The following is a 14,837-nucleotide window of genomic DNA, read 5'->3' as shown; positions in this document are numbered from 1 at the left end:
TTCTCACCACCACCGGCTTTTATAAAAGTTTTTTGACCGTTGTAGTAAAAAATTTCTAAACGTTGCCGACAACAATCCACATTACTTTTTTGACAGTGCTTTCTTAACGTCACATTCATATAACCTTATCCTCAATAATGCAATGAACATGAGCTCAAGTGAAGTGACTGCATTATTTTTGTCCCCATGTCTCATTTTAAGTACTCTTGTTATTATGACTGAAAACTTGTTTGGTAACTAATTTCAATTTAAAAAAAAATTGAAAACTAAACACAAGATGTTTTGGTAACTGATTTCAATTTTCAGTTTTCAATTTTATGTGAAACTTAGAAATGGAAGTTTTTGGAGTCCAATTTTGAATTTGTGATCATAGAATGAAAGTGCATGTTACAAAGAGTTCGTAATATTTTTCATAAATTTTTTTTGGAATTAGGATATTTTTTTGGTGAATTTTGCAGATGGAGTTCCCGAGGCTTGAATTGGTTCCATGGCCAAACACAAGAATCGAGCGAACAGGTCCAAGTTGGGAGGTCCCAAATACCAAATTTTGATAACTGGAGTGCATTTCATGTGTCGTGATGTAAAATTAATGAATGAAGTATGAACGCAAAAAAAAAAAAAACTAAAAAAACTAAAAAAACTAAAAACTAAAAACTAAAAATACTTTCAGGTTGTTTTAAAAAATAAGGGTGATTTTGAAAACTATATTTCACCTTCCTGAAAACTGAAAACAAAATATGTTACCAAACATGCTTTCAGTTTTCAGTTTTCAAAAAAAGTAAAAATGAAAACTGAAAAGTGAAAATGAAAAGGTTATCAAATAACCCCTAAGGCTTTTAAAAAACAAAGGGAAAATGAAGTGCAAATGAACAAGTGGGAAATATGATTAGAGCAGAGAGCATAGATGTTGAAAGCTGATGGGTTTCCCTCGTTAGTGGAGGAGAGATAAAGAAGGAAAATAAATATTAAAATAAATAAAAGAAAGGACGGGAAAATTTGAAGAAAACAAATGGAAGAGAAAATGAGAAAAAACTCTCTCTCATGCAAGGCCACCAATTTGTTAGGAACGTTGGCTATAAAAGCAGTTGCCTTCTTTCAGTTCAAATCATCCTTTTAGAAAACCAAAACATAGAGAGTTTTGAGAGATAAGAAAACCTCACTTGTGTGAGAGATAAAATCCTCTTGAGAGAAAAACCAAGAGAGAGTTTAGCCACCGGTGTTTGGTGAGATTATTATTGTATTCCCATTATTTTTCTTAGTGGAAGATAGAGTGTTAATTTTGCCCATTTTATTTACACAAGGCTGGGAGAAGTCAAATCCTGGGAGTGCCATATTTATTTATTGGCTCTTTGATTTTTCGCCATCTTTCCCAACAAAAGCTACTGGCAAAGACTCAAAAGAATGGTCGGTGAAGTAAAGTCTCGCCACCACCAGCTTTTATAACAAGTGTTTTAGACCCTTTTGTATTAAAGTTTTCCTAAACGTTGCAGATAACAGTCGTATAGGTTTTTGTTTGTGCCTAATAAATCACGGTCACAAACTGACCAAGGGACTTCCTCTCGCCCTAGCACCTACTCATGAACCGGCCACGTTTCGTTAGGCATTTTCCTTCCTAAAAACAAAAGAAAAGCGAGAATCCTCTCGGCCTTGCCACAGCGGTATTATAGGCGAAGCCGTAAGAGACACGGCCGAAGATCGTAGTTAAATCGTCCACGTGGCCTCGGGGTCCCACGCCCCATTTAATGAAGTAATGCCTCGACTATCACAAAACCCGCTAGTCGCAAGAAGCATTTAATGCACAAGGGAAGAAGGAAGTGAAGTCGATTTGGTGATGGAAATCAGTGGTTAGGCGCAAACTTTCTCACAAGTATTCTTACAACTTGAGGTCGGATCACCAACCACGGACGGGGCATTAAATGCGTTCCCACGGCCAACCCACGATCGAGGCGGTGGCGAGATTTACTGGGATTTAAGGGGTCACACCACCATACTTCACGATCCCAAATGCCAATTTGACTACCCACTTGCCCCGATCAGGCTCCACCACGAAGATCTTTTCAACCTCGATTGTCCCTCCAGGACTCCCCCTATAAATACTAAACTCAAGACTACATTCAAAGGGTTCAAACACCAAACCAAAAGCCTTCCACGAAGCAAATTATATTTTCCTGTAATGCACTTTCAATACATTTATCTGCTTTCCTAAGAGTAGTGGTAGATTGTAAGTAAAATTCATTCATCAATATATCATACGACCCTTGATTTTCAAGGCGCTGGAGCACTATCCCTGTTATCGTCTCATTCACCCCATATATCATCGACCGTCGCTCTCTGAGCAACACGCCTAAAACCCGCCACCAACACCACCACTAAGCGGCCTTGTAGCTCGGGCCGTGAACTGACGAGATCAATTCCTCTCGCCACAATCGTTTGATTAGAGTCGAACTCAAAACAGGCGCATCATTTAACCATCTTCTACCCAAACCTCATCACCTTCTCGACGCGCGGTAGACGTGTTGGCCGCCTGCACAACCGCACCGCATCCAAAAGAAGGACATCACGTATTAACGCACATCCCCTCGGCCCGGAGCACCAAGCCGTGAGATTTTCGCAGCCCAACAGTTTTGCTTTAACCCAATCCACATTACTTTTTGACAAAAAAACCAGTGCTTTCCTAACTTCACGTAGCTTTTTTGGCCTTTTGTTTTGCTTTAATCAAGTGACTGCATTATTGCCCCCACTTCTGATGCAAATCTTTTCTTTGCGTATCATTTATCTCCCTATTCATAATCCTAAACTACGGCCCCAAAAATGTAATTTAAGAAAGAAGGCCTCTCTTAGTCAGATTATACACTCCAACCAACACTTTGTTTTCATGTTTTTCAAAATATTACCAATATTTTTACTTTCCAATATCTAAATCATATCCACTGTAATATAGACAAAGAAAATTACAAGATGAAGAACAAAAGTGGGTTCTTCCAACCACTAGAAAGAATCTCTCTCTTCTCAACCCAAATTCTCAATAGAGAATCCCCAATTACATCCATGACTCGCAAGTTCACAAGTCCTGAACCATACACCCTAAAAGTAAGGGGGGAAAACAAGGGCTAACCGGCCAAAAAAAAAGCTACAAAACAGGGTGGGAAAGACCAAACAGAGCTACAAAATCATGTACAAGGCAACTTCAGAAAACAAAACTGCATCCGCGTGGCTCGAGCAGTTTTGCAACATCACGAAATCGTGCTCTCTGGACCGGAAAATGTAGCTGGAGAACTGGTGCATATCCACTCAATTGGATTTTCTGCAGAATGTTCCCTCGCACTTTTCTTGAGCTGATTAAGCACTTGGGCTCTATGATTGAGCAAACTAACTTCTTTTCTTTGGAAAATTCACTTCTTTTTTATTTTTTACAAAAGTGGGCAAAACAAAAGTGAGATGCAATGATCCCATCCTAGCACAGTTTGCAAAATTTTGAAGGTGCATTAAAAAACTGAAGTAATTTCCACTCAATAGAGTCTCCATAACAAATGTAGTTGCTTTATTAGGCCAAGTTGATGAGAAATTCAATTGGAGCCGAGGCACACTGGAAGAATTGAAAACTACTTAGAATATGATTACAAAATTTGAACCTGCAGATTATATCAAAATTATAAAAAAATTATTTCGATTTAATGCTCACGTATTTTTGTTCTATTTATGTTCCTCTATTTGATTGTCAGGGTTAGGCGTTGGCCACTTCTTTGCACGCTGGCTAGCCTTCTGAGCCTGCAAAATTGATCCAACAGTATAAATATTGGATAGGAGAATAACTACACTTGGGCTAGCAAGCATTCAGAATAAGGACAAGTCAATACAAATTCTTATACCTCCTTTTCCCAATCATGTCTTATTAGCACGATGGCCAAGATCACCGTTTGCACAGCAGTTCCACCAAAGATCATCCCACCCCATATACCCTGTTTTATAATAATTTGCACATACTAATCAGTTAGTTAAATATAACTAGCCGCTTTAATAATTCTACTCCGATCATATTCTCTAGTTTTAACTAACTTTGAATATTTAATTGTTTTTTTAATAAGACTGAATCATTATTCAGAAAACTAAATTCTACTTATGGATAGCTAGCATGGTGGATGATTTTTTCATTATGATTTTTTTTTTCGGGGTGAATTTGAGTATAAAAAAACAAACTAGAAAGGGTTTAGCTAATCTATTGGAGATGCTCTTAATTGGCGCAATAACAAAGAGAAACATAGCGAAATGTACCGAAACACCCAAGTGGCGGATCCATCCCATCACAAGTGCAAGTGGGAGCCCAATAATATAGTAGCAGAAAAGATTTATGTATGCAACCCATGCTTGCAATCCTGTGCCCACAACTATTCCTGTGAACACAAAGACAATTGTTTTACTGATTTAATAGAAGGGAAAAAACACACTAATGTTACGTTTGACAGTGATTTCAGAAGGGATAAAACGCTTTCAAATAACCAAAAACACTTCTAACATCATTTCACATAAAAAAGTTTAAAGTGTTTTTGGATTACAAATTTTTTTTTAGTCATTTCGGATAATGGTAGGTGCATTTTCAAATTTTTCACGAAGCATTTGTATTTGCAATTAAACTTTAAAACAGTTATGAGTAGAAATGCTTTTTAAAAATTTTTTGGGTAAAGTACTAGCACCTCGTAGAACCAATATTAAGGTTATACTAGGACTAATTTGTTGTTAATTAGGAGCTTCATGAATTCTCAAAATTAACCTGTTAGGACGGGTTGAATACTATTAAGTAGAATTGCCATTGCCAAGAGATATGACATCTGACCAACTTCTTGGATGACATCAATGCTGGATGTGAATATGTATGCAAACTCGTCATGGAGTATGATTGTAATTACACATACGCATAAACCGATGAAGACAGATTCTGCCATAGAAACCTTGGCTGCAAATTTAGTTGCCTTCCAGTTTCCAGCCCCCAACTCATTTGCCACTCTTACTCTGTGAATTTCATGACAAGATTTTCAAAAGGCTGCTAAAGAATTAATTAGAAAGAATTAACATGTTGAAACCTTAGTTAGTAAATTCACGTGTAATACGCCTACAACATGCATATGTACGTATTTTTGAGACGAAGATAAAAAGGTTAAAAAAATATGGTACCCTGTTCCAACCAAGAAGGCCCAATGAATCATGAGCTCCCACCCACTTATAGTCATGCTGCAAAATGGAATCCAAGTAATATCAGAAGGAAAAGTTAAAAACTTAAACCTAATTAGGTGTGGATTTTAAAAGATAAATCCAAGCAATATATAGTCCCGTTCACAGTCCCGAAGGAGAGGTCTTGTACCAAATTGCCAAGGCATCCACAGCAAGAGTTGCTTTCTCTAAGGATCCAGTCATTATAATTAGGATTCTATAGCTCCAGAATTCCAAGCTGCAGAAATCAAAAGGTAGCATTATGGATATATATATATATATGCACATATAAAAATAGCTGAAAACTCATTTACACTACTAAAAAAAAAATCAATGGACATTGGGTATTGGTGTCCACAAAAGAAGTTTGTATTGACATTTGTATCCATAATATAGCTAGAAATTGATATACATCTTATGGTTGTATCTACATTAATTTCCTCAAGTACCTACCCTCAATCTATTTAAATTTTACTAAACTATCTTAAAGTTAGAGGGATAGTTGGAATCTTCAAAAAAGTGGTTAATAAACCATCTTTTCTTAAAGAATGATATACCTAGAAATGTACATAAATTTATATAAAAATTTAAAAAATTCTTAAACAATAAAAAATCAAGCAAAGGAAGAGATTCAATACCAGCGCATGACCCCAGAAGCAGCAGAAAATTTGACAAATTCCCAAAGCCCAGAAAAGGCCTGCATGGAGAACCCAGCCCAACTCTGCGGACACCTACCAGATGAAACATACCAAAATAGGCCGAGCCCCCAAACCCACCATGAAATATCCAGAGCCATGGCCGCACCCACAACCCCAAAATCCAACTCATGCACCAAAACCCAACTCGTCACTGCATGAAGCACCAAAACCGCCAAGGAAAACCACAATGTCACTAAGTTCTTGAGCTGGCTCTGCAAGAACCTCTGCAATGGGAACTGAAACGCATAGCTGAATTGCAAGGGTATAAGCCACAGAGCCACCACGCCGGACTGCTCTGCCACATCATCGGACTGTCCCATCAGTTTTAGAATCGGGGAGGCGAATATGTACACAGGCAATAGGAGAATGCAGCAGAAGAACAGCACAACCCATGACCTTTGCATGTACGTCCCCAACATGTGGTACCTTTTAGCCCCAAAGGCCTGCCCACATAGCGTCTCTAGGGCGCTTGCCATTCCTAACTAATTGATTGTAAAAAAAAAACAAAACAAAACAAAAATGAAAAGTGTCATTAATATAGAAATGAAAACATATAAAATGACTCATTAATTATAGTTTGACATAGAAATGACTCATTAAACATATAAAATGAAAAGTATTTGCACATTGTGGTTTATTTCTTAGGAAGAATGTCTCCTCACAAATTTTCTTTTGGAATTTCAATTAGGCCAATATCATATGTTTGTAAGTTTGGTTTACATTGTTGGTCCATATCCATTCTCTGACAGTTTAAGCTTTTGAGGATAGTGATTGTCTAACATGAAATTAGAGCTTTTCTTTGCAAGTGATCCTAAGTTCGACTCTTGTTCCCCACTTCTTTATCGATTTACAGAGTGTAGGGTGGCTATATCTATATGTTTGTCTCACTTCCCCTATTTGTCACATATTGCCAAATTGAAAACCAAAATTGCAATCGACTGAGAACCCTAGACCAATGTAATTGGCCTAACAAAGATACATGCAAAATGTCAAGAGTGAAATCAACCAAGTATATATTAGAGTGAGTTGAGAGATTGAGGTATGCTAAACTAAATCTATAATTACCAAGAGAGCAAAACCGAAGCCAACAATGATATTGGTGGCAATGGAAATGGAAGCAAGTTCAACGTTGCCAAGGTGGCCAGCAAAGGCTTGGGTAATGACGGTCATGGAGTAGCCAGCCAAGCGGTTGATGATATTAGGACCTACTATGCACCATAGCTTCTTGGACTCTATCCACACTCTTGATAAAAGTTCTTCATTTTCTTCATCTTCTGAATAATTAGTGTTTTTGCTCGACGATTCTTCCATGTGGATGCTTCCCTGCGTAGAAACAATGTCTTCTCTAATGGCCTAACAAATGCGGAACATTTGCAATACGGTGTAGAATCATTAGTCAGAGTTTGAGTTATAGGATGTTCATTTATCTGGAATTGATATTAGAATTAATCCAATTCCTGATTTTCCGTGTGTTTATTAACACATTAACACATGAGTAGTATTGTAGTTATTCCTACGTTCATTAAAACATAACGAATAAAAAATTATGTGGGTTCCACATTAAAATCCGTAATCTAATACTTGAAAAAATCTTGAAGTAGATTAATTAGGGAGAGTAATTGATCTCATACCTAAATATTCTATTTTAGATTTTTCGTCTCAGATTAATATTTGGAACTTCAAACCTACCATCGTCATTCAATACTCTAAATAATGAACCGTGTCAATAATTAAGGACAACTATGTATAAGATTGAGTATAAACAAGATTTTCTAAACACATCCGTCCTTTAAGAAAGAACAAGCGTGGTGCAAAGTGAATCAAAATAAATGAATAACCAAAATGTCAGATATTTACATATGTATAGTATCCCCGAACTTCAAAATTAACCGAAAATAAATTCACACCTTTGTTTGAATCTCATGAGTTGCGCACCTTTGTTTGAAGCCGTTCATTGTAAGCAAATTGAGAGGGTTCAGTCAGTAGGATAAAGACTCATTATTTAATAGCAAAGGATAAACGGAAGAAGCGTTCTTCTTCCTAAAAGAGGAGTTGGGCTCGTCTTATTAATGAGCTAAACGTCTCTATAAAGATTAGTTTAACTATGGGTACTTTAAGGGATCTTCAATTTCGTTCCTTCTAACATATAAACCGTGTACTTTTAAAGTATCTGTGCAATAAGGGATTTATAACTCAAATGGTTTTATATTGTACTGTTTCGTTATCATTCAATTATGGGATTTTTGTAGACATGTCACCTGAACTTATACCTCAATTTCAATTTGTCACCTTAAAGAAAAACTTAAGAGAAATGTCACCTTAATTTTTCAAAATTCATGATTTGTCATTTAACTTTAACACAATCCAATTTTCAATCTATTTTAAGGGTATTTTAGTCTTTTCTATTTTCAAGGGTATTTTAAAAATGAAAAAATCATTATAAAATTGTTTATACATGGTCAGAGAGAGAGCGAGAGAGAGAGAGAGAGGAGGGGGGACGGGGGGTCCTGTGCAATGTGTTTTGGGGGTGGGTGAGGTTGGGGTGGGGGAGAAAAGGGAGAGAGAGGTCTATTTTTTCTCTTTTTTAAAAAAAAATTGGAAAGGCTAAAATAGCATTCAAAATGAATGGAAAATTGGATGGTGTTAAAGTAAGATGACAAATCATGGATTTTGAAAAATTAAGGTGGCATTTCTCTTAAATTTTTCTTTAATGTGACAAATCAAACTCATGTATAAGTTCATGACATTTACATACAACTGAGATTTCCCCAGTTGCCACTAAGGCTGACTTTTGAATTGATATCTTTGTCTAGCTAGAAGTTATAGTTTGATACAATATACAACTGAGTAGCCACATATTCTGATATGATCTTGCAATTTCATCGTTTATTGTTGCAGAAGAAAACATAAATTGGGAGGAAGGAAGTGCTGTTGGGAATGCATATTATAAAAGTGTCCTTCATTTCTCATTTTCCCACATTGTCTCTCTGTGCATTTAAGCGACATTCTGCACACCGAGAGCACAAATTGAATTGCATTTGGTGTGTCCGAAGGATACTTGTCCTGCTTGACTGATCAATTTCATTCTTTTTTCGAGGTAATTTGCCTTAGCCTTTTGTCTCATTTCCATATTAAGAGCAGATAGAATTTCATTCTACTGTCTTTTTTTTTTTTTTTTGGTAATTAGAAAATGTCTTCTTTTATAGAGACATTGTCCTTGCCAACGGTATACCACACACACACACTCTCTCTCTCTCTCTCTCTCTCTCTCTCTCTCTCTGGACAGTGGATGCTATGACAATTGTTGACTTGTTGAGAGTGATCTAATTGCATTGTTCTGATTTACTCTTGCAATTGTTAATTGTTGTGAGTTGGCTTTATGTTAGAAATATGCAGAAAAGTCAACACCCACCAGCTTAGTTCTGCCTTGGCTTTATGTATCCTCCATATTAAGAACAGAAACAATTCCGTTCTAATCTTATTATCACAAATGTTTTCATGCATTAGGCCAATGCCAGTTAAAAATCCGATGATTCATATGACATTTAAGGGATGGTAAGGACAAATAATGTTAAATGATTGTTGAGTAAAATTAAAAATAATTTTTATTTTATTTTATTAATTTTTCTTCATCTTTCCTGCCCTTTTTTCATGTTTTCTTATCTCTTCAACCACCCCACACCACCAAAAAAAACAATAAAAAAGAAGAAGAAGAAGAAGAAACTCTGAAAAATCGACCTAAGCGGCTCCTAAGCTCTCCTAGGCGGTAGGCGGGAGAACACCGCTGCGAGTTCACCCTAAAAGTTAGGGGTAGGCGCCAGGGAGTTAGGCGGCGCTTGGGCCCCTGCCTAGGCCGTCTGGGCGGGTCGGGTGGCTGGTTCTCTACTCTTCTCGACCCAACCAGTGGTGGCGACGGCTTCTTCTCTACTCGTCAGAGATATCTTTGAATTTTTCTTCTTTTCTTCGTAGCCGCTGCTGGGCTCACCTTATTTCAAGGGCGCGCAAGAGGAGATGATGGAGGCAGAGAAATGAAGGCTGAGAGATGGGAGGTGATGGAGGCGGAGAGATGAGAGATAATTGAGGGTAGGGTTCGTCCAAAAAAAGGTGAAGATAGGGTAAGTGAAACGCTGCGTTTCACTTATGGGCTTTGGTATCTAATAAGTATTGGTCGGATTTATTGTTGGCTTAGCATAGATTGATACACAGAGGCGTTATTCACCTAACAAGTCAGAAAGGCTGCTCATTTTATTATATTATTGTGCAGGGTTGGTGGCTAAATCTATGCAACAAACTAACAAAGGTCTGAGTCAAGCATCACTTTTCGTTATACAAGCAAACGACACACTAATCACTCACGGGGAATTCTAATATGGTTGTGTGCTTTCATTATTATATTAAATTACACCATTTAGTGTTGAGATGGTGGATCTCTTGTTTGTCCAGTTTCCATCGATAGTCCTTGCACTGCATATTTGACATCAAGTTCTAGGAACTACAGCAACTGGCGCGTAAGGGTTCCTTGACTTGGATTTTGTCTGTTTGGCATGGTATTGAAGCTACTGTTGGATTTTGGAGGCTGTTAACGTTTTTAACTTGTTTGATAGGGTTTTTATAGTTATGTTGTTAGTCTCGATAACGACTCTGTTTTGAAGTGGTGCTAGTTTCTTTTATTTATATTTTTCTCTTTTGAAACCTTCTATGTGATTCAGTCCTTTGAGGAAAGAGAGACAAATTGCATTCAACTTAGAAATCAAAGTAGAACGTTGCTTGGTCTTGGTTTGGCTTTGAAACTCATTCTACGTACGAAGTTGTGAATTAATCTTCACCAGAAACAAATCTTTGTAACTTATTTGATTGGAACCATGCCTTCGTTTAAACTGAAACTCCTTCCTTGTGCCAGTAGGATGACCTGGATTCATCTTTGTATGGCAGAGGGGTGTCGTCATGCAGAAAAAGGAAATGAAGGTGAATTTTTCCCCGTTCCATTCTCAAAAGAAGAAATTATGATGAGATGCTTTTTTTTCACTGAGACTTTATGTATCATCAGGTATTGGGATTATAATTTTTCATCGCAGCTATTCTGGTGGCCATTCTTCCCTCCTACTTCTCTTCTTTCCTAAGTTTTATGTGCAAATGCAAGCGAGCATATGTGTGATTTACTTTTCTTAAACATCTTTGCTGTTTTTTACATTTACTTTTTTTGGAAGTGCTTTTGCTACGTATTTGTATAGAACAAGGATGGTCCCGTTGAACTCAAGAGAGTTTACTGTAGGCACGTTGAACTCAATAGAAGTTTGCTATGGTGGTGGTTCTTGCAAAAAAAAAACATTGTTCTTTTTGGCTTTGTCTTCATGCGGTCTTGTCAAGGTAGTTAGGCAAGAAGCCAATTGTGTTTGAGAAATTCAGCTTCTCAATGTAGGGACTTAATAAGTTAAGAGAGTCAAGACAAATAGATTGGCTTTAGCAGTCGTTGTAATTGTGGAGTTTTAGCATAGTATTCTCCGTAATAACGTCTTTTAACTAATCTTGTTACCAATTATATGGTGACTGTTTCTATGCAACATCATTTTTGTTTTAGTAGTGTCCTCTCTCTCTCTCTCTCTCTTGTTTTTGGGGAAGATCATTCTGTTACTTAATTTGAGTGGAAGACCACACTGGTCATTTTAGGAGAACATAGAAAATGGAGTATAACTTCGGCTTTTTTACAAGAAGAATCATGCTGTTGAGTAGAAGGCCCTTCTTGTCTCTTCGGGACATTTCTAATGGTTTTTTTAAAATAAATTTTACTGTTTTTTTTGGACTTAAAAATGAGAAAAGAAAAAACACAGAGAAATACAAGGTCATGCTTTGGTAGCAGCAAGGCCGTACCAGAATTCTGATTAGCAGTAATAACCTTGTAGTTTTATGAGCTCGTGAGCAAGCAGCTTCTGTTTATTCTGAGAATCAATGTTATGATATTTGTTTTCGAGATGCCAAATGTTATGTTGCTTTCGACAATGAAACTGAATATTTTTGTGCCTCTCAGCCTCTGTACTTGAGATCAGTAAGTGCACCGCTCACAAATAATTCTCACTTATCTGAATTAAGGTAAATACTTTGAAACTATTTAAAAATTCAACTCAAGGTTGGAATATACTAAATTACGCATTTAGTTGGCATATGTATGAAGCAAGCAGGGTTGTCATGTATCCTGTATTTTGCACAGATTTAGGTTCTATAGCCGTGCTATACTTAAAAAATCGTATAGCCGTGCGGCTATACTATTTTTGACACGTGGCGGAATAGGCGTCCAAATCGTATAGCCGTGCGGCTATACACGGATTTTTTTAACAAAAATAGTATAGCCGAGCGGCTATACTATTTGGACGGTAGCCACTAGCCAGATCCCTTTTCTTCCATTATAAGTAGTATAGCCGGCCGGCTATACAATTTTGGACACGTGGCGAAGTGGGCGCTCAGCGACCGGCGCTCCTCGTGTTTTTAAATAAGTATTATAGCCGTGCGGTTATACTCGTATTTTTTAATAATAAAAATAGGATAGCCGAGCGGCTGTACTACGGTTTTTCTGAAAAATAGTACAGCCGCGCGCCTCTGGAAGTATTCTAGGATCCACAGAAGCATGAGCATCGAGGAAGAAGCTGAAAATCTCTTGTGCCCCAGAAGAAAGTACAGGAAATATAGTTACATCAGAGCTATTTTGATACCAGAATTTTGTTTTCATAAGAAATAGTAAAATCCTGCATCATGCGATCTGAGTGGTACTAAAAAACATGGTGCTCTGCATCATGCGAACTGACTGATACTAAACAGTATCGAGTTAAAAAAATATAAATAAGTACAAGAAGATACATTTGAACTCTGCAATCCACCTATACAATGTCAAAAATTTTGTTCTCGAGTTGCACTTGCAGAAATGTTGATGGTCATGAGAGGAGATTTATATGCAATGCACCGTTTCCTGAACCGGTGAAGGCAAAAACCAGGGGCAGATTCCTGATGGCAGTCCCAGAGTCACTATCTCTTCACCCACGGAAATCACTGCAGCCTTGGCAGCATCCAAGGACAGATACATAACATGAACCCAATAGGAGGAACGGTGTTGAATATCCAAGACTTGAAGTACCCTTGAAAAAGAAAAGAAAGAATGAAAGAATGAGAAAAAGTGAAAGAAGGTTATTAAAAAAAAGGTCAATGAAAAAACCCACGCAGGAAGTCGATAAATCCTGCCCTACCAGCATTCTTTCCAAATGAAAGTAGTCTCTTTTCCCTTCATCATACAGGGACACCTTTTCAGCTAGGATCTGCACACCAGAGACAATGATAAACTGGTAATGAAGCAAAACAGATTTTTATAAATCACTCCTCCTCATAAAATATGAAAATGCAAACAAGACTAGACCTTGTCCAAGAGTAGCATGGTTTCCTTCTGAGCCTTGTGAGTGTGAGAGAAAAAAGGCATAGGCTATATCAGGAAGAATGATCCCCAGCTGCACCAGAGGTCCAAGGTCAAAATATTGTGTCTATAAATTGGTGATCTATTGACAAACTTGATGTTATATTATGTTGAAAGCCAATCAGACAAGAATGTAAAAAGTAGCACCTTTGGCTTTTTGATGCCCGGGATGTGATCGCATTGGGATAAATCCTCAGAGAGTTCACATCCAACATCCTCACACATTGCATTGGGATAAATCCTCCGAAATGGCATCCAGGATGTGACCGCATTATGATAAATCCTCATGGTCGTCTCTAGTATTAGTCCTAAAGCCCAGCATATCCATTTGAGCCATGGATGCCAATTTCTTGGAAATTGGCACAATGAGAAAGTGCAACTGTGATCGTCTCAATATATGTTACAAACTTCCAACTATAAACTCAAAACTCGAAATTTATATTATCGTTACTACGGGAAAAGAAAGCACGAGTATTTTCCTGCTTGAAATGAAAAGAAAGCTGCATGACAACCTTCAGCTTTACGGTCAAAGACCTCCCAACACATCCGTCGACATCTCTTGCACAATTGTATTCCTCAGCCACTCCACATTTTTGCCAACTTATAATCCATAGGTCCAATTTCCAAAGCAACAACTTCATGTAAAAGTACTTTTACATGAAGTACAAAGTTTAAACAAAAGACCATTTATTACAAGTCAAAGTACAAAAAATGTGAGAAAGATGCACTTGGTACTAAACTATTTATTGCATACGTATATCTGACAATGTATGGTTTTGGAATCTTTCAGATTGATAGGAAATTGGTGAAGTAGACTGTAATGACTTCAGTATATGGTGTTACCTATATGTTGGGGCACGTGAACAAATAAAAAGAAGATTAGAGGAGAAAGGTCTTATTACCGGTGACAGACTACTGTTCACTGCAGCTTGCCATGCTGCTAAAGTAAGTGAACAACCTCCCAAGTGTTCCAGCCACCAAATTTCACTCTTATATATGTGAATCAAGAATTAACTGCAGAAATTTCTTGGTTTTATCATTTGGATTATTAGCTAAAATTCAAAAACGTCCCTCAACATTTGTTATTAAATCTAGATTATCTTTACTAAATTTCATCTTTGCCACAAGTTACTCTGGCTGCCCTCGGAGAGGTGTTTGTTTCAGACACTAAATGATAAGCTGGACTGCCTGGTAGATTTGAGAGTTAAGTTGTGTTATGAAACTTGTGCAAGTAATTGCTTCAGAAAATCAACTTGTGCGTTGGACTAATCCTCTAGCCTAGGTCTTCCTGCAATGACGCTGATCTACGTTTTGTAGGTTTGTCTCAGTAGAAAGACTAAAATACCATTCAAAATGAATGGAAAATTGGATGATGTTAAAGTAAGATGACAAATCATGAAATTTGAAAAATTAAGGTGACATTTCTCTTAAATTTTTCTTTAAGATGACAAATTGAAACTGAGGTATAAGTTCAGGTGACA

General features: G+C 37.3%; 1 protein-coding gene across 1 annotated transcript; it reads right to left on the bottom strand.

Annotated features, from left to right (window-relative positions):
• Positions 1–3,545: 3,545 nt before the first annotated feature.
• LOC103319628 (protein DETOXIFICATION 27-like) lies at positions 3,546–6,385 on the bottom strand. The gene is made up of 7 exons (XM_089046456.1): positions 5,844–6,385; positions 5,357–5,443; positions 5,170–5,226; positions 4,769–5,007; positions 4,273–4,391; positions 3,870–3,959; positions 3,546–3,768 (listed from the first exon to the last, which is right to left on the bottom strand). Exons 1-7 carry the CDS (start codon positions 6,377–6,379, stop codon positions 3,694–3,696), a joined length of 1,203 nt encoding a protein of 400 aa, XP_088902582.1. The 5' UTR covers positions 6,380–6,385; the 3' UTR covers positions 3,546–3,693.
• Positions 6,386–14,837: the final 8,452 nt, after the last annotated feature.

Source organism: Prunus mume, linkage group LG2, assembly GCF_029339155.1.
Source record: "Prunus mume cultivar Tortuosa linkage group LG2, ASM2933915v1, whole genome shotgun sequence".
Taxonomy (NCBI): domain Eukaryota; kingdom Viridiplantae; phylum Streptophyta; class Magnoliopsida; order Rosales; family Rosaceae; genus Prunus; species Prunus mume.
This window is presented reverse-complemented; position numbering and strand designations above follow the sequence as displayed.